The sequence below is a fragment of the Emydura macquarii genome, unplaced genomic scaffold, assembly GCF_026122565.2.
Source record: "Emydura macquarii macquarii isolate MOO-44397 ecotype Brisbane River unplaced genomic scaffold, CSIRO-AGI_Emac_v2 contig_2768, whole genome shotgun sequence".
Taxonomy (NCBI): domain Eukaryota; kingdom Metazoa; phylum Chordata; order Testudines; family Chelidae; genus Emydura; species Emydura macquarii.
The window spans coordinates 24147210-24168575 of record NW_027132905.1 but is presented as its reverse complement, the minus strand read 5'-3'; the positions used below and the strand labels follow the sequence as shown (position 1 = coordinate 24168575).

Sequence of the window (21366 nt, the reverse complement as noted above, 5' to 3'; positions counted from 1 at the left end):
CTTTCTCCATACCAGTCATGGTTTTATAGACCTCTATCATGCCCCTCCCTTAGTAGTCTCTTTTCCAAACTGAAAAGTTCCAATCTTATTAATCTCTCCTCATATGGAAACTGTTCCATATCCCTAATAATTTTTGTTGCCTTTTTTGTACCTTTTCCAATTCCAATATCTCTTTTGAGATGGGGTGACCAGATCTGCACGCAGTATTCAAGATGTGGATGTACCATGGATTTATAAAGAAACAATATGATACTTTCTGTCTTATCGTGTATCTCTTTCCTAATGATTCCTAACATTCTGTTATCATTTTTGACTGCCACTGCACATTGAGTGGATGTTTTCAGAGAACTATCCTCAGTGACTCCAAGATCTTTCTTGAGTTGGTAACAGCTAATTTATACCCCATCATTTAATACGTATAGTTAGCATTATGTTTTCCAATGTGCATTACTTTGCATTTATCAACATTGAATTTTATCTGCCATTTTGTTGCCCAGTCACCAGTCTTGTGAGATTCTCTTTGTAACTCTTCAGTTTGCTTTGGACTTAACTACCTTGAGTAGTTTTATATCATCTGCAAATTTTGCCACCTGACTGTTTATCCCTCTTTCAAGATCATTTATGAATATGTTGAACAGCCCTGGTCCCAGTACAGACCTCTGGGGAACACCACTATTTACCTCTCTCCATTCTGAAAACTGACTATTTATTCCGACCCTTTGTTCTCTATCATTTAACCAGTTTACTGGTCCAGGAGAGGACCTTCCCTCTTCTCCCATGACAGCTTACTTTGCTTAAGAGTTTTTGGTGAGGACCTTGTCAAAGGCTTTCTGAAAATCTAAGTACACTATATCCATTGAATCACCCATGTTCATATTCCTTAAAGAATTCTGGTAGATTGGTGAGGCATGATTTCTTTTTACAAAAACCATGTTGGCTCTTCCCCAGCAAATCATGGTCATCTGTGTGTCTGATAATTCTGTTCTTTACTTTAGTTTCAACTAATTTACCTGGTACTGAAGTTAGGCTACCAGCCTGTAACTGTCAGTATTGCCTCGGGAGTATTTTTTTAAAAATTGGCATCACATTAGCTATCCTCCAGTCATCTGATACAGAAGATGATTTAAATGATAGATTACATACCACAGTTAGTAATTCTGCAGTTTCACATTTGAGTTCCTTCAGAACTCTTGAGTGAATGCCATCTGGTCCTGATGACTTATTACTGTTTAATTTATCAATTTGTTCCAAAATGTCATCTAATGACACCTCAATCTGGGAGAATTTCTCAGATTTCTCAGAATGGCTCAGGTTTGGGAATCTCCCTTACATGTGAAGACTGATGTAAAGAATTCATTTAGTTTCTCTGCAATGGCCTTATCTTCATTGAGTGCGCCGTTAGCATCTCGATCATCCAGTGGCCCCACTGGTTGATTAGCTGGCTTTCTGTCTCTGATATACTTTTTAAAAAAATTGCCGTTTATATTTTGAGTCTTTGGCTAGTTGTTCTTCAAATTCTTTTTTGGCCTTCCTAATTATATTTTTACACTTCACTTGCCAGAATTTATGCTCCTTTCTATTTTCTTCAATAGAATTCAACTTCCACTTTTTAAAGGATGCCTTTTTGGCTCTAACTGCTTCTTTTACTTGTTGTTTAGCTGCAGTGGCACTTTTTTGGTCCTCTTACTATGTTTTTTAATATGGGGTAGACCTTTAAATTGAACCTCTGTTCCAGTATCCTCATGCAAGTTAACTGGCAATACTAACAGCCCCACCTATAATATACAATTACATACAGTGGTTAAAAATCTGAAAATATTCCTTCTATGGTGACTCTTATTGTATAAAATTACAACCTAGCCTTAAATTGATTTTACATGTTATAGGGCTGCAAAATGAAATTAAAACCTTGGTACAGAAACTCTAAAGGTCACTAGCCCATTGCAAGTTAGGCAGCTTTTTATTTATAAATCAAACCACTAAAATGAGCTTGCTGTTTTTTAAAAGGGTAAAACTTCAGTGCCTATCAATTTTTTCCTGATTAATTTAAGTAATTAATTATATAATCCTATATGTAAGGTGGAAAGGTCTGTAGTATTAGCACAGTGCTGAACATACCTATACTTTATACAGTTTCAGACCAGAGCAACACTCTCTGCTTCCTAGATGACATTCCAGAGTGGATGCAAAACAGCAGCTGGAATCTCAAGAGTAATTGCTTATGGTTAAAGGGAAGTTTATAGTATCTCACTTGATCAGTGGCTTCCCTGTTCCAAGTACGCTGATAGGGTTTGCAATGTGGGATCATTTTTTAACATAAAATCTCAAATTTCATCAATGGCTAAGAATGGCTTTTATCCTTGAAAATATTCCTAAATTGTCATCCTTTCTTCAAAACACTGACCTTGCCCTAGCAACCCATGTCTTCATTACCTCTAGCCAGGGTTACTGTAATGGACTTTATATGGTACGCACCATATAGATATATGCTGAGTGTGTTGTGGAACACAGCATCCTGAATGTACCTGAGCTTTTCCTTTATTTCCTCAATCTGATCACTGAATGCATTGCAGTGTTTGTTTTAGTAATTAAAGCCTTCAAGTGCAGTTCTACTCTGAAAACAACTCCCTCTATCATCAGTTTTATGAATTCTGGTTCACTGTGGCCCAATGATCCAAAATCAGAATTGCTCAGTTGTCTTCATTATGGCTGTATGAGAGCAAATCCAGAGTCTTGACACCTTTAGGAAATCATAAAAAGGCCTTTCCTTCTTAGAAACACGCCCGTTTGTTCTCAAACCCTGTTCTCCAATCAACTTTAAAAACAATTATAAACCCAGAGGGGGGGAATCAACCTAAAACCAAGTAAAAGCAATCGAAATAGTTAAAAATTTAACTCCTAACACAAGCAGCATTTTTACCCTGAAACAGGAGACATTCCAGAGACTCCATAAATTCCACTAGGGATTGAACTGTTATCGATTTTATGTGGAAAGTGCTTACATACTACAGTGATGACTAGCAGGATAAAACTCTAAAAGAGAGAGAATTTAACCTAGCAATTAGTACTGAATAAACAATTCTGTTGATGCATGACTCAGAAAAGAACCCAGCTCCCTTTCCCACAGCTATGTTAACTCTGTAGGACCCACAAGTATAAAACCACTATAAATTTTAGCTACTAAAGTAAACAGATAAGACTCTGAGCAGTAACCCTGTAAAAATGGCACCTTTATAACTCAATAGATCTGTGCTCTGTGTGTTCAGAGACACACTTTGATATAGGCCCAGACTTCCGAGGTACTCTTTTATTTCCCCCCTCCTTTCCCATAATGTGGGTGTGGGCTTAAACTTTACCACCAGGTACAAGTTAGAGAGCAAAGCCTTTAATGATGACCAGGCTTTATATATGTGTTCCCCTTTGGTTCGTGCCTGTACACATTAAGTGCTTATAGACATGCCTCAAGACCCATTTCTTTTTCAGCTGTCCATGTGGTTTTGATGGATTTTATTGTATGGTAGCAATGGGATATCAGGGGTTACCACTACTATGTAAAAACAGCCAAATTAACAAGAGCGCTGTAGATGCAGAACATTGATCCTGCTAGTCCTTGTGCAATGTGCCAGACTGTTACACTCCAGCACAAGTGGAGGTGGAGGCTGCCTGTGAACACAAATGAGGTTAAGAGCCCTAGGAACACAGCAGTGGTAATTAGTGATATCAAGCCCACTGTGATACATCTCTCATATGCACAAGTGCAAAGCCAAAGCCGAAAATATAGGACGGGGTGTAGGCAGAGACTGGACATGTCTGTGGGGTCATGACCTGAAGTAAACTAGCAGCTGCTCAGTAGACACTCATTAATGCAGGGCTGGGTTCCACTGTGCTCCCTGTTCCCCTCATTTTTAATCTTATATGCAACACTGTGCATCTGGGTTGTATGAATAAAATACTCGTTATAATACTGTGTGGTAAAGTGATTCTTACTTTTAACAGTAACAAAGGAAATCCCTCCCTCAAGCTACGTGAGGCACATTTATGCACTTCATTTCCATGGTATCTGAGCACCTCACAATCTTTATGTATTTATGCCCATTTGAACTCCCATAGTATGGCACGGTAGCCTAACCTATTCCTATGGGAAGGCAATGGCAGCTGCTTTCTCCCCTAGAAATTCTGGCTTATTCATATGTAAATAATAGTACATGTGTGGGCAGCTTTCATTTTGGAGCCTTTATCCGTTTTGTCAATAAGCCATGTATTTAAATTGTCCCCAAGGATTCATTGACCTCTGGATCTGGGAATCAAATGTGTCCACCTTTTAAGAATTCCCTTGGTACAAATTTACATGATAGCTCATCATGGATACCAAAAAGCCATTACAGGTCTATCTAATAAACTTGTGCTGCATGCATGTTTGAAAAAGAACCCAAACATTATACTCCCATGCTGAAGTGGATGGGTGAAGCTGTCCCAGATATTTATAGGAGGGAGATGTAAGTCAGACCGAAGATAGACACAGGGAAGTTACGAGAACTTTTCTGAGGTCAGACCACATGTCAGTGTCAGAACTGAGAACAGAACTCTTAACCTCCAACATCATGCTATAGCCAGAAGGCCACATTCTCTCCTGGATTTTTCCAAAAGAAAGAGAGTTACTGGATTGTTTGGACTTCTGGATTTTTATTTTAAGTCCAGGATGGACATATAATAGCAGAGGTGATAAGTAGAGCTGGTCTGGAATTTTTTGACAAAATGGTTTTTAGTCAGAAAATGCAAATTCATCAAAATCAAAAAAATTTTCAAGAAGGGGTTGGCTTGATTAAACTTTCACCAAAAAAAGTTTCCTTGGGTCCAGGATGGAATTTCTGGTAATGACAAAAGAGAAAGAAACAAAGACCCTAGGATAGTTTTGTGACTAGGACATTCATCTGAAATGTAGTCTTTGCTCCAAATCAAGAAGAATAGGAATTTGAACCTGAGTCACCGACATCCCAGATGAGTACACTAATCACCAGGCTATTGGCTCATATGGAGGTGTGTCTCTCTTTCTCTAATTTTTTGTGAAAAGTTTCTAAAGGTCTTGGTTTCTTCCCAGTGTGGAACAGGGAAAATCTTCTGAAATTTCAGATATTTTTGTGGGACGGGAAAATCATTTCCTGACCAGCTTTAGTGGTGAGTAAGTCTACCCTTATGGTTCTCTGTGTCTCTGAAACTTCCTTTGCTCTGAGAGGCTCAGAAGTTGGATAATAGTACCCTAAGCACTCATGTCTAGGTAATACAGGATCAAATCTAGCTGAGGTTGGTAGTGACCAAAAGTTATTCACTGGGCTACATCAAGGAGTTGGTGGGCTGACTTCAAAAGACAGGTAATCACATCTCTGAACTGCACGTGTCCCACCAGCAGTCCCAGAAGAAAGGTCGATGGCCATGGAGTCAAGAGGAGAGGGTCTTGGTGCGGACTCTTGGCATGGAAGGGTCAAGGTACACCAATAGGGCTGCATGAGGAAACCTATATTACTGCCACTTGTAGCATGCCCTGCTCCCCACGTAAAGACTAGCCCAGTATCATTCACCTCCGACAAATTCACTTAAAAGGAAACTCATGTATCTCTGTAAAACAAATCCAGAGTAACAGATGGAAAATAGGATTGAGCTGGAAGGTTGCCAAGACTGATCTAATATTATTTCAAAGCACTTGTTTCAAGTATGATTTGGGATGGAATCTCAGCATTCCTGAAGGACACGGCTTTTAATGTTTGAAATAGTAAAGTCTGCTGTGAAGTCAGGGTTTTTTCAGAAGTTTACTCCAGATGGAAACATGCCATTTTCACTGTGAAATTACATTGTCATCTGTGAAAACGGTAACCTGTTTTTTGTCCAAATTATAAGACAAGAACAATGAAGTTTTGCTGATTTTTTTTCTCACCATTTTGCCTGCAGTGAGAATCTTTTTAGGCAGCTTGAATGTGAAAAGCCCCTTATTTCCAAGGTCTAGGATTCTAGTAGATCTTTCAAGATTTCAGTTAGGCTTTAGGGATACTTTCACAGATATTGAATGTTAAGATCTTCAGAGCAAGGGATATACTTTTGTCTATTCTGTAAAACACCTAGCATGTTTTTTGGACACTTAAAACTAGTAATGTATCTGCTGGTTTCAAAGAAGCAGGATTCAAGAACCCAGGTGGTTGAAGTCCCATAACTACAGAGAAGTGACTCTGTTGATTTAAATGTGACAGCTTTGACACTCTGTCAACCAATATGCTTTTTTCCTGTCTTGATTGGTGTGTCCAATTTGTAGGGTGAGCGGTGAGAAGGTAAAGCCTTCTCCAATCTCTGGCCAGCCTACTGAATGTGTTTGGTTTTTGCAACATGAGCATATGACCTGTAGGAAGTGGATTGCAATCACTCTTTTACATGGATGATCAAACCACCTTCAGATGGTAATGAAACTTAATCGCTACAAGTGTGGGTTGGATTATAAGTGGTGAAATTACAGGTCAAAGGTGTTATACGAATTGCCAGTCAGAGAACAAAATTGTAAATATGCATCACTCCATGGTCATCACCAGGAAAAGGCAGTGAATGTGAGCAATAGAAGTAACATCATGTAGGAATTCAAAACAGGCACAAAAGAGATGCTCAACTATAAACTTTCATCAGACAACACTTCAACCTCAAATTAAATTCATATGTCATAATATCCTTCCTAGGCTAGCTTTGACTCTGAACATAAACTCTAGTCTTCACATCATGGACGAAAATACAAAGCACAAAAAACTTTTGGAAACCCACCCCTCCCCCCAAAAAAGTGTATATATTTTTATAAATTTTTTTCTCCCCACCTTATAGTTGGCATTCTTTCCCCGCCTTGCTGGCTGCAGAATGCACAAGAAGGGATGGGTCACATGTTGTATGGCCCAGTATCTGACAGTTGTTCAGGAGATGTAAACCAGTTTACCAGAATTTACCACATGAAACCCATCTCCAGTCTACAATGTTCCTTTCATTCAGGGACAAGTTCTGCAAAGAGCAAGCCCCACATTGTTTGTTTGCATCTAAGACCAGAATTGTACTTTTGCCATGTGTTCCATTAACTTTTATCCATTTTATCCATTTTTCAGAACAGCGTGGCCCAGGCACAAGTCCAATGCTTGTTGTTTGCTTGTTTTCCCTCATTTAGGCACAGATTCTGAATCCCTTACTTCTGCTTCTCAATAAGAGTATCAGTGTTAGAGTCTGGTCTTTAGACTGTATGCTCTTTGGAGAATAGAAAAGTGTTTTATGCATGGCCCTATACTTCAGACTCTTACTACAAAGAATAGCGTTTACTTCTATGAGAAGTAATTCTGAAGTCAATAGGATTATTCACAGTAGCATGCACTACTACGTAAATGTAAATTACTACTAGTAAGTGTTTACAGGGTTAAGCCTTAAGGTTCTGAAGAACTTAAGGCATGATTTTCATAAATAAGAGTAGTCTATTTTAATAAATCTTTAACAGCATTTTTTCAAATGGCAGTTTTCAATTCATTTGGCTTTTTCACAAATACAACACATTCATAAAAGGTTTTGTTTCAGGTTTAAACCATTGTGTAGTTTAATTACTTAGTACGTTAACATTCATTGTCCCCTTCAGACCGTTGACTTTACAGGTTAACCCTCTTCAGTTATGTGCTATAAACAAACATCTTTAGATTGTATTTTCAGGGTAAATATTTAGAACATAAAGCTGTATGTTGCGTTAACCATACCTGAGAAATAATGTAATATTTATTCCAATTTGAATTATATCTAGAGGTAACAGGTTTTAAGTGTCATTCTGTTTATGATCTTACATGTTTGAATTTGTCACCGGTATGCATATGTTTCACCATTTCATTACTGTTGACAGATTTAGAGCCAGCATGGTGTTTGGTGTTGTTCAATCAATGCAAGTAAAGATGGTTCATATCTCAGAGTTATACTCTGTGCTCCCTGTGGTTACATAAGGCTTGCTTCCCTCAGGGACTGAGTACTCTGGCCCCAGTTTAGCAAAACCACTTAGGCAGGTGTTTAACTGTATGCACAAGTAGTGTGCCTGAATCCTCTGCACAGTGCATGATTGAGCCTTTAAGAGCCTGATTCTGAACATGTGTAAGAAGGTGCAACTCCATTGACTTTGGTCTCACATGCTTGCATCAGCTCTGTTTCCCATCCTAGTATGATTGCATTTGTGATAGGTGGTGTGCAAGGGGAGCTGTTTGGACATAGTTGTGATTCCAAACTGCTGTTTGCCCTCCATTACAGAGTGAAAACCTGGCTGGATGATTTCTGCAAAGCACAGAGCCTTCCTTAAGCCTCTCTTTCCCTTGTGCTGACAAATGTTTGGAACAAGGCAGCAATCTTTTTCCTATTACCTTTGCTTTCTCCCTCCAGAAACCTGAATAACAATAAGATCAAGGAGATCCGAGAAGGTGCCTTTGATGGGTCAGCAGGGGTGCAGGAACTGATGCTGACGGGGAATCTGCTGGAATCTGTGCAAGGGCGAATGTTTAGAGGCCTCACAGGACTCAAGACTATGTAAGTGTGAAACCTGCTGAAAAAGTGCGGCTGCTTGTTTGGGAGAGCTTGGTTACAGCCATACCTATTTACACCACATTTATTAGGCAATAAATTCTTCAGGGCAGGGAATGTGTCTTGCTGTGTTTACAAAGCGCTGTGTCTTTTTATGGTGCTCTACGAGTGATAACTTATCTGCTATTTCTTTATAAATTGATTTTCAAGGATTGAAACTGTCTTGGGCCAAAGCTGAGTGGATTTAATCATTTAGCTGTTTTAGTTAGTTAGTTAAAGATAAGAATTAATTAAGACCCTTTCTAAAATTCTTTTAAAAATCCACTTAGGTCTAATTAATGTACTCACTGTGACATTATCTGTGATTGTCAGAGATGATGGCGGTCATATAAGGCAATATGATCTCATGGTAAAAAACTATTCTAGATTTCAGGATATTAAGATTTAAATTCCTAGCTCCACTACAGACTTCCCATGTGGTTTTGTGCAAGCCACTTAATATCTCTGTTTTTAAGTTTCCAATATGGGGTTAATACTTCCCTGTTTCTCATGGGTGTTGAGGATAAATTCTTTAATGCATGTGAGGTTCCTACAGTGATGGGGCCGCATAAGTGCCTTAGACATATAGACAAACAGCAGACACTGGAAAATGGATCACAATTGGCTTCTGCCCCATGCACCAGAGATAAAGCTTCCGTTAAAATCAGAAAGAATGATGGCATGTGGTTGACCACCTGACAAATATCCTTTTTGAACACTCTCTCTGTTCTAGAAGGACATAACATCTGAACAATGTGACTGCCCCCTGCAGTTGGCTCCAAAATGCCAAGTGTAATTTTTAAAAAGCTCAGTTTAGTCTCAGCAACAAGTGTTTCTTACTTTGCAAAGTATCAGAGTGCCAAATCCTTCAGTCGTTACTCAAGCAAAACAACCCTGACTTGTCTTGGAGGTCTGCCTGGGTGAGGACCTCACAACTTGGCCCATAGAGGAAAAAACTGGGGAACTTTTCCTTCACTATTCTTTCAACTTTTGCTTTTCTTTGGCTTAGTCTGTCTGGTGTGTGTGTATTACTGAGAAACTTTTAAATACTGTTTGTGGACACTAAATTAACTTTTTATACTATGAAAGCAGCCCATGGCAGTGCTCCCAAACAAAATAAGTATTTTTTCATAAAAAGATATTTAGCATTTAAGCTATGCTGCTGACCTGACCTGCATTTCCCCCTAGCTGCTTAAAGCAGTCTAAATATACACAGCATGAAATGAAAATCTGTAAGTATAAGTTTTCCTTCAGGAAGAGCACCCAGTGTGTAGTGTATTGTGGTATAGAATCCAGATTTGGCTTGAGAGACATATTTGGATCTATAAACCTGGGTTCTTTGCGCATAGAAACTGTAGCCTTAAACCAAGAGGCCACATTGGACAGAGATGTGCATTGCTTTTGAAAATCCTGTGTGCTTCTATAAATGTATTGAATAGTTATAGAGATGGATAAGGATTTAAAAACATTCCTGGCTATGTGAAGTTACCCTCTAAAACTTACGGAATCCAAAACACGTATCATATTGACATATGTCTTCAATATAATGTACTTCCAGAATTGAACTAATCCAACCAGGGCCTTACACATCCCCCTCTCTACTAATGGCATGTTCCATTGTATTGCATGAAGGGACAGGTTCCCCCCAACTTTTTGGTGTCCTGTTAATATCTCTTATCATGTACTTCTTGGTCTCCCCATTTTTAAACATGATTTATTTAACCATTGCTTATGGCACTAGGACCCATTATATTATAGGTGACTGAGATGATAACTGGATTTGGAAGTAAATCCACCTAATACCAAGTGTCAAGTCATGGCCTTTCACACCGTCTGATTAGATTGTTAATATCTATATTTTTTATGCTAAATCTAATCTCTCTCAGGCAATTGTAAAGTGCCTATCAATGAAGTATCTAGCTGTCTGGTATCAGTGTAAGATGAGGATGCAGACAACCAAGTAAACTGAACTCAATACAGACTGCCTGAATTTCAGATCAGAGAATTAATTCCCCTTTAGTTTACATACTTAGATTATTGGAGTAGGAGCACATCCTCACATGTGTTTTGGGACTTTCTGGTGGCATGTTTTAGATACTGAATAATGTTTAATCTAAAGATGAATAGTGACATTTACGGACCCAGACATTCTTTGATATGAAATGTGACACATGCCTCATGAATATCTCTAAAGCCTTTGTTGCTATGATGCAAAATGAGATATTACAGTATTTCAAATCAATTAGGTTTACCACAGATTTCATTGTTACCATAACAACTCACAGCAATGTATGTTCATCTGTACATGTGCTGAGCAAAGAGGCATTTTATGGGGTCATTACTTTTTTTTTTCTCTGACTGTTATAGGAAAGTTAATGATGATAAGATTTCAGAGCTGGCTTTGGTTTGGAAAGCCTTTCCTATACCAAACATAAACTTCCACTGTTGCTGACTTCTTTCATACTGATTAAATACAGATTTTAAAACAGCTATTTAGGATAGTAATTTTCTTAAAGCAATGTAAGTATTGTTATGCTCAGAGGGTAGCCAGAGTCCATATCAGGTGGTTTCAGAGATTCATATTAGACTACACTCATACACAGTAAATTAATAGACTTTTAAAGCTGTCTGCATGTCTTATGCTAGCAAAGGTTTTTGGTCATACTGTAATTCCACCACCCTTTAATGCCATACTGTCCTGTATCATAACAGGTTGCCGTTAGAAGTGGCATTCATGGATCCCTGCCCTTAAATTAGCCCTACCACCACTACAGCCCCAACAAGTATTTTAATTCTATGTCTGAATCTTTGCAGGATGCTGAGGAGCAACTTGATCAGCTGTGTAAACAATGACACCTTCGCAGGACTAAGCTCAGTAAGGTTACTCTCGCTGTATGACAATCGTATCACCACCATCACTCCTGGAGCTTTCAATACTCTTGTCTCTTTGTCCACTATGTAAGTAATCTTTTTAGTTTTTTTAATGGTTCTATTGTCTAGGGCTGCTTTGGGGAGAGGGAGGATTCCAAAGGGACAGGTTGCCCCAGCCCACCCTGTTTGAGAGGGCCTCCAAACCCGTGGACTTTGGGTGAGGGACATTGCAATCTGGCACATGTGGTTGCCATACCACTCAGGTTTGGTCTGGCCACTGCAGGCTCAGATCATCACTGGGACCCCCTGCACTAGGTTGCAACACCAGGACCAGGGAGTTGAGTCCCGCACCGCGGGACAAGAGTTGCCATTACGGGATGAGTGTGGAGTGGGCTTGGACAGACAGAGGGCAGAGTAAAAGTTTTTATTTTTGTTTTTCAATGTAATTAAAAAACCTAAATGTCAAAAAGTTGTTCTGTAAAATTAATATCTAAACCTACAAAGATTAGGAGCTCTGTTCCCACTGGACTTGAATTTGCATATCCCAGCCTAAACATTTGCAAAAAGTTCCAAAGGTTTTTATATAATATTTTTGACTTTTCCTATTATGTATTTTCTGGGTTCCTTTTCTTAGTGTATCTATTTTCATACAAATGCAGACTGTTAAATATAGAGATAGTCTGGTCTGTGCTTCCAGCTGTGAATGGGAAACTGGCGTAACTGTTAATGGAAGTTGTCTACTTAATCCTCTGCACTGAAAATGCACCCTCGCTATCCAAACAAAACAAACTGTTCATTGCCATTGTATTTTTTGGCTTTGAAAGTAACCTCTGTGGTGTTTACTTGCTTTAAATAAGGAGGGTTTATTTTGTTTTTGTTTTTGGGGGGGGGGGGTGAGGGGGGATTGTGTGTGTAGCAGAGCGGAGGTCCTGTAATGTTTTGTTGCTCCTTCCTTCATTCTGATCACCTCCTCTTGCTGTTAATAACCTTTTCCTAACCAAGTACTGTGGCATCTAGGAGGGAAAGAGAGGTATACAATCCTCCTAAAAGTCACCCTGCAAATTGAAGGACAAGGGCACTATCTATAGTGGAATTAATTTTCACTGCTCACCATCTGCATTGCTCGTTATTCTAGATTGGTCAAACCATACATTCCAAAATTTAGTACCCCACGTGCTTTTTTTCCCTTTGTGTTGCCAGCATTCCCAGTCTTATTTGCCTGTTTCTCTGCTTCGTGCAGTTGCTTCCATGCCTCCTCCCATGCATCCGCTATGAATGAAATGACAATCTTGGGCAGTACTGTATAGAGAGTCTCCAGCACTCAGAGACCAAGCCTACATTTGTGCCCCCCCCAACTTCACACCCCTCCCCCCCATAGGGCAGGAGGGGTCCTGACACTGCCCCCCACCTACCCCAGGGAAGGGGGAATCTATAACTGCGGGGGGAGGGGAGCCTGAGGCACTGGGGGGGAGTGCTAATGCAGGCTTGGCTCTGCTGCCCCCCACTTCCTGCACTTACCCAGTGCCTGCCTGTCCCAGTGCAGCCCCACAGCCCTGTACCTGCTTGGACGGGGGCGGCCTCATCCTTTGGGGCTGAGCCGGCTCTTTACAGTGCCTGGAGGGGGAGGCGCTGAGGCGCCCCACAGAGCCTCCTCTGTCCCCCGCCTCCTGCCCGTTGTGAAGGGCTGGCCTGGAGCCCTGCTCCCTCTCTTACCCCCCTCCCCCAGTACTAACCCGCTGCTACAGCCCCACAGCCCGTTGCCAGCTCGGATGGGGCACTGGGTCGGCCCTTCATAAGGGGCGAGGAGTGTTGGAGGCTGAGGGGCGGCTGCTCCACTTCCGCTTCTGCGTCCCTCCCGTGTGCCCTGCCTGGCCTTCCCCCGCAGGCTGGGGAGCGAGGCCGCCCTATCTCAGCTGGCACCGGGCTGCGGGGTTGGAGCGGCCGGTAAGTGCGCTCTGGGCCAACCCTTCGCGGAGGGCGGGGGATGCAGGAGGAGGCTCTGTGCCCCTCACAGCCTCCTGTCCCCCCTGCCCCCTGCGTGTCAAGAAGGGCCAGCCTGGCACCCCCCTGCAGGCCGGCGCCCAGGGCTTGGCCCTCTCCTGCTCCTCACCGCTTGGTACGCCACTGATCTTGGGCTACTCCTGTCTGCTTTTAAGCATCTCTCAAAAACTCGCCTCTGCTATGCTCCCTATAGTGAATCTGTTCAACTTTTTAAACAGTTTCCTCTGTTCTTTCCCTTTTCCTAATCTCTGTGTGCTTGTCTGCCGTTACATATGATCTCAGACCTCAGAAACCGTCCCTTATTTACTTACTGTTGAATGTCAGGAAAGCAGCTAGCTCATCACATGCTCTACTGTAAAAGGTATTTCTACACAGCATCTGGAGAAGTGCTTCCCAGAATCGGTAGATAGACAGGCTCTCTCGAGGATAACTAATGTGCTAAAAATAGTAGGGTGGCCATAGTGGCACCTCAGCCTAGCCGCCAAATGCAATCCCGCTCAACCCCCTGGCCATGTTTTCAGGTGCCCAAGTTGCCACTTTGTTATGGTGGCCACACTGCTATTTTTAGCTCAAGCACAGGAAGTGTACATCTGTCTACCCACACTGGAAAGTTCCTTTCCAAGTGCTGTGTAGACATACTCAAAGAAATAATGCTGTTTTTTCCGTTTGTTTACCCAGTTCACTGGGTTATTGGCTGCAAGAAGTCTGGGATAATTTGTGATTGTGTCGTGTCAGGAAAGAATTTTGCACCTTTGTGGGTATTTGTCAGTTCCTGGTAAAGATTTTCACAGCTCTGGAAGTGTGTTAAAGATGATGATCATTGACTGAGCTGCTTTGGCCAAAAATGCCTTTTAGTAGTAATCAATTTGGCCATGGAAGATGGACATTGTATTCCTATGCACATCTGACTTAGGAAGTTCACTCAGACGGGTTTTCATGTAGAGCTTGATCCAGTGGCCATTTGAGTCAATGGCAGGACTACCACTGATTTCACTGGACTTTGGATTAGGGGTCATAGCATTCAGATATTTGCTGTGTCTACACTAATGGCAGCAGGTAGAGGCACTAAATGTATAGCTACATGCTGCAGTGAAAGCAGGCTGCATCTGCACTTTTCATTGTGGTGTGTATCTACCTGCACCAGTAAAAGGCTCTGGTGGGGGGATGCAGCTGGGGGAGCTACTGGAGCCTTTCACCACAGCGAGGAAAGGCTCTGGCAGAGGGGAGGCAGCAGTACTCTACACCGCTAAAAATAGCAGTATAGACATGGTAGGCAATGCTTGGCCATGCAAAGAGCTGTGTACGGTACATACTGTAGGGTTCAGGTGTGAAGGGCACTCTCCTCTTCTTACCTAAGCCATGCCTCACCATCTACACTGTTATTTATACCTACGCCAGCTAAGTGTGCAGTATCTGTACTCTACATGGTGCTATAAGGGCAGTCGCACCTTTACATGAAAAATGAGGAACTGTTGTTTTCCCAAGCTGTTCCATTATGGATGGCTGTGCTTGTGTGTTGAATCTACTAGAGATTAAGTATTACTTTCATGACTTAAAGAGTTTAGGCCATTGACTGGACTGTTGACCCCCGAATTGTGAGGATTAATCAGTGCTGATATTTCACTTTTTTGCCATTTATTAATACAAAACTATGAACCATTCCATTTTATAGTCATTTTTATAATAACCACTTACAAACTAACATTTCATTCCACTTTTTAATTTGGAAAACTCTATATTTTGCCTCACTCACCAAATTAAAAACAGCATTTTTACTTTTTGTTTACTGACACTATTGTTAATATTATCAGAAAGTATACAATTCTGAAAATGGCATTCAAAGGAATGGTTTCTAGAAGAGGGAGCACATACTTTATTTTGTGTGTCACTGCAAAAGCATACCTATTTTTATGATTTCTTACTACCAGTGAGTTGAATTAAATAAGAAGGTTGTTGGGATCCCTTTTTTTAGATGTTCATGCACTTCTATAGGCCTAGTTCCTAAAGCATGTATTTTAATACCTAGGCAAGCTTGTTTACAGTGGTTTTTGCATGAATTAAACATGCAAAGAGGGCATGCTCACACACTATTAAAATATCAGCCTAGATTTTAGACGGTGTTTCCAAGATGATTATAACAGTAGCAAGACTGGTTGCAATTTGGAACTTTTCCTTTTAAATATTTTAATATCCATAGCTCTTCTGCAAATTTTAATAAAGATACTTCTGTTTGACTTGCTATAAAACATATTCTTATATCTTTGACTGAAACCTTTCAATAAGCCACCTTTGCTAAAAACCTGATTGTCCTGTTCCAATGTGAGTGGCTATATTACTATCATTAGGTGTAGAAAATTTGATTATTTCATTTCATAGCATTTCAGCTGTCAACCATTACTGTTTGTGATCTGAAAATCCCCACTTTAATAGGGTCAGTCAAACTCCATCCTAATGCCGTTACAATTTATTGTCCCTTCCAGACTTTCAAATTGCTTATCATAAGAAATAATTTTGCATAGTGAAGCTTTTGTTCCATATGATGCTTAGATATCATTGACCTAATGATCTTGCCAAGTGGCATCATCATGTTGCCATGGAAACAGCTTGAGCTGTTTTGGTACCAAAACATATCTGTATCTAGTTTTCTAATATAATTATATAAATGTATCTCAAAATGGATTAGCGAAAGGAACAGTATATTAAGATTGATTGATTGATTGATATTTATTACACCATTCCATATGAATAATCCATGCTTCCTAAAATAGTAACGTTAAACAAAGATTTGTTCATTGTTCCCACTACTGAGTATGGAATAACATCCATTATCAATTTTCCTCCCTGACCAAAAGTTACACTTACATATTTGAATTACAGCTACAAAATTTGGATTGGAACCAGATTTGTACTTTGCCAGTCTTCATGGGTGTTTGATTCCAGGGTTTGGAACAAATCCATCTCAGACTTACAATAAATGGGAAAATCTGAAGCCATGGGTTACATTTAACTTCATGAAATCAGATTAAAGAGACTCCACTTTGCTATTCAGCTTCCAGCCCTGTGACTATGGTGCCAAATTAGTTTATAACTGTTTATTTTTTAAAAGAAAATTAATTAAATAAAATCATCAAGAGTTGCGTAGATTACTGTGGCGTGTGAATGTATGTTCTCCATACCAGAAAGTACATGAAGGGTAAAATTCACCTCTGAGCACAGGGACTGCTCAAGGCATCACTTTCACCCTCAAAATGGCATGTATGTGGCAGTGAAGTAGCAAGAGGCTTTGTGCTGTCTGTAAATAGAGGTGAATTTCACCCTGATGAAACTCAACAGGGCAATGCTAGGTCAGGCAATGCCAGAGTATGCTTATGCCTTCCCCAGCTATGTAATTCTTAAAGTGCCTAAGAGAGGAACTTCCTCCTGTGCACCTTATCCTTGATCCTGCAAGCTGATCTGCATGGGTAGATCCCTGCACTCATGTGGAGGCTCTTGAACTTCAGTGAACTCTAGAGGGGACTGAGCTTGCATCACCTTGCAGAAGTTGGGCCTGAGCATGTAGAACATCATTAGCCCCAGCTCGCTTTCAGCACACCTTGCTCAGCCACACCATATCCTGCAAAATGTGCAGAGAACTTAAAATCCTTCCTCAGCCCATTACTTTTCTCTAGACGCTAGTTAACCCACACAAGCTGACAAATCATAGAATAATAGAAATGTAGGGCTTAGAAGGAACCTCGAGAGGTCATCAGGTCCAGCCCCCTGCACTGGGCAGGACCAAGTAAACCTAGACCATCTCTGACAAATGTTTATCCAACTTGTTTTTAGATGCATTCAACAATGGGGACTCCACGACCTCCTTTGGAAACCTGTTCCTGAGTTTTAGCTACCCTTATAGTTAGAAAGCTTTTCCTAATATCTAACCTAAATCTCCCTTGCTGCAGAGTAAGCCCATTACTTCTTGTGCTACCTTCAGTGGACATGGAGAACAATTCATTACTCTCCACTTTATAACCGCTCTTAACATATTTGAAGCTTTATCACTCTTCTTTTCTGAAGACTAAACTTCAGTATTTTCAACCTTTCCTCGTAGATCAGGTTTTCTAAAACTTTTATCATTTTTGTTGCTCTCCTTTGAACTATTTCCAGTTTGTCTACATCCTTCCTAAATTGTGGTGCCCAGAACTGGACACAGTACTCCAGCTGGAGCCTCACAAGTGCCAAGTACAGTGGGACAGACCTCGTATATAAGACACAGAACACTCCTATTAATATACCCCAGAATCATATTAGCTTTTTTTTTTGCAGCTGTGACATTGATGATTCATATTTCGTTTGTGGTCCACTGTAACCCCCCAGATCCTTTTCAGCAGTACTACCACCTTAGACGGTCATTTCCCATTTTATAGTTGTGCATTTGATTTTTCCCTCTTAAGTGAAATACTTTCTTTATTAGATTTTATCTTGTTAAATTCAGACCAATTCTCCAATGTGTCAAGGTCATTTTGAATTTTAAGCCTGTCCTCCAAAGTGCTTGCAACTCTTCCCAGCTTGGTGTCCTGTGCAAATTTTATAAGCATACTTTCTATTCCATTATCCAAGTGTTTAATGAAAATATTGAATAGTACCAGGCCCAGGACAGATCTCTGCAGGACCCCACTAAATACATCCTACCAGTTTGACAGTAAACCATTCATAACTATTCTTTCAATATGGTCTTTCAACCAGTGGTTCACCCACCTTATAGTAATTTCATCCAGACCAGATTTCTCTAGTTTACTTACAAGAGTGTCATGAGAATGTACTGATTTTTGTCTTTAGAGGCTTCCTAATTCATAAATAAAAGAGTCAAAATAGAGAAAACATAAAATATAGGAGCTTATATAGCCCTCGCCCCAAAATGTATTTTGAACACACATCTGATGTTTTTTAAAGGCACTTCTCCTTAAGGGCTTTTTGTCATGCCATTTTTCAACCGTCTATCACAGCATTCCAGGTTTAAAAAAAAAAAAAAAAAAGTCAAGCCTTTCTATGATAGTTGAAGGTATTTACTCTCTGTGGGTAAAACTGGCTAACCTGTTTTTGCTCCAACATCTCCACTTTAAATACAATATAATATAATTAATTAATATAAACCTCTGAAAATAGGGGGCTAGTACAGATACCATTATGCAATCCCTGCCATCCTGCCATAATTAATTGGATTGTATATTAAGGATAATAATTATACTCTTGTTTTGTTTACAGTACACCTGATATGCCATATAGTCATGCCCAATATGATCTGGCAATACCAGCACATGAAGAATATTATGTTAAGAACTCACTTTGAGTTCTTGTCTCTGAATTGATCTTAAAGTTATGCTTTGTAAAAGCTGTTTGGCTGAAAGACACTGAAGGACATTGTTTGTCTGAAAAACAGTGTCACCAAAAAACCAGGAAATCCTAGTTTGAAAAACCACCAAGTCATGAGTCTCCATTTTTTGTTTGATTTAATCTTATTCCTCTCTATTTCTTTAGAGAATACTCTGAAGACTCATGGCTGTTTTGTTCATGACACAGAACAAACAACTCTTGAGTTGGATAACAGTGGGGTTCTTAGAAACTGAAATGGACGTGATTTAAAAAACAGCTGTTAAATTTCAACAATGTGCCTGAGCAGATTCAGTGAATCCTTAGGGCCCAGTTCATGCCACCCATACTAGTGGAACCTTGCTACACAAGTAGTTCTATTAAAAGCATTAGGACTGTTGTGTACTCAAATACTACTCCACATTAATAAAATGCTAGATTCAGAGCCTTATAATTGAGTTACAATAATTTTTTTCCACATAGCAAAACTCTACACTAAAGAGTGGATTCAGTGAGTGAGGTCTATATAATATGAATCGTGAAATGTGAATGTGGATAAAAGAGTAAGGTTTCTTTTGTATGTTTTCTCTATTTTGACCTTTTATTTATGAATTAGGAAGCCCTTAGAGCCAAAAATCAGTATAGCTTCATGAGTCTAACAATAAAGATGGTCTCGTTTGTGAGAAACGGTGTTTAATAATTAGAGCCTGGCAAAAGGAGGTCAGAAGTCCTGGATTCTCTTCCCTGATCATCTGTTGAATCACTGGGACTCTGGGCTACTCCACTAACCCCTCTTTGATATAGTTTATCCATCTGTAAAATGGAGACAATAATCACCTTCATCGGAGGGTTTGAATTTTTAATTCATTGTATTTTAAAAGCTCTTGGAGATACCCAGAATAAAGATGCTGTAGATGTGTGAAATATTCTTTAAGTTCAAGACAGCCTTTTCTCCAAGAGACTCGTATATACATATAAGCTGCTCCAAGTTGTGGACTGTTTTGTTCTGGAGATTTATGTGCGCACATGACTCAAGTCTCTCACAGGCAATATAGCAAATGGTCTTTGAAGCTCTGGCTTTGGAGGTTTAAACATTTGGCTTGTGGAAATATTGTTTATGCCAAAGTAAGTCCATTTGGAAAATATACAGGACATCCTGTCTGTGGTCCTATTATGGATGAAAGAAAATGGAAAACAATTTAGGATGAAAATAACTAGAAATATATGGACACTTTCATTGCCTGTCTTCACCTGAGAAAATATGTTTGATTATGACTTTTTGACTCTGAAAGCTTCTCTTTTCTTCCTTCTTTTCAATCTCTTTATTGACAATGAGGTCGTTAGTAGAGTCATAGTGCAGATAAAGAAAGTTGGGGGGGGTTTGGTCATTGAACCACATGGTGCTGAGTTTCCATCTGCCTCTTTTACTCTAAATATAACTTTTGGTAATCAGTGCTAGACCAACTTGTAATTACATGCCCATTGCTCTGGACTATTGCTGGCATTGGGGTGTTTTTTTGCTAAAAATATTAGTCAGTTTGCTAAGAGTGGCTGTAAACCATATTGTGGGTATGTGGTGTTGGCCTAAAACTATATAGCATGGGCATGGGTATGATTATTTATTTTCCTCACAGTTCACTCAGATGTTTTTCATGAGATTCCATAGCAATCTGAAGGACCAGTGATTGGATGAAATCTTGATGTAACTTTGTTTGACTGAGACTTTAGATTTTTCAGAGCATGTAGGATATCAAAAGCCTCCACTCAGCTAAATCCACCCACTTGCCGCCTGGGCAAGAGATCCTGCATTCATGGGGCCTTAAAATTCCTGTTGCCTTGCTGGAGATCTCCCTAGTTTTCAGCTTGGACCCCTCATTTTACATTTTTAGGGCTTGGATAGTGGTAAGCACACTGTTCATTCTCCTTCCTGGAGGAGGTCTTTCACATACTTGAAGCCACTGCTGCTCTTCATACATCTGATGATTTTCCTTTTAGTTCTGAACCTTTTTTGAGTGAAAGCCCTACTAGTTAAGACTAGGTAAAACACGTGTTTCCTCCCCCGCCCCACCCCCTCACTGGCCATAAACACACACAACCCCTATAAATACATATGATGATGATAACACTAAATTGCATAATAATAATAATAATAAATTACTCTTACTCTGAGTAAGAAGCGAAGCCTTCCCTGGCGCAGCCACCACCGTGCACCCTGTGTGGCCACATCTCTTCCCATCCCTCATGGACTGAGGATAATGAAGGCAGGCTCTGGCAGGTTGGCCAGGGTTCCAGGCCCCCACCGGTGCTGGGGCTGCTCTTCTCTGGATGGGTGCCTGGCTGTGTGGGGCTAGAGGGGGCTGCTCCTCCGCTCTGGCCGGAGTGGAGCTCGGGGCTGCTGCTCCCTTGGGAGGGCTGCTCCTGTTGGCACGGAGCTTAGGTGGGCTGTGCCTGGCCGGTGTGGAGCTTGCGGGGGCTGCTCCTCCGTCTGGCCAGAGCAGAGCTCGAGGCTGCTGTGCCTGGCATGGAGCTCAGGGGCTAAATGACTGAAGC

The 21366-nt window shown here is 40.4% G+C and overlaps 1 protein-coding gene across 2 annotated transcripts in view; it reads left to right on the top strand.

The window, feature by feature from the left end:
- Positions 1 to 21366, top strand: part of SLIT3 (slit guidance ligand 3) — a 676405-nt gene that overhangs the window by 520914 nt on the left and 134125 nt on the right. For both annotated transcript variants that reach the window (XM_067566650.1, XM_067566651.1), the window contains exons 17-18: positions 8419 to 8562; positions 11410 to 11553. In XM_067566650.1, the coding sequence (XP_067422751.1) occupies positions 8419 to 8562; positions 11410 to 11553 (288 nt within the window). The remainder of the gene's footprint in view (positions 1 to 8418; positions 8563 to 11409; positions 11554 to 21366) is intronic.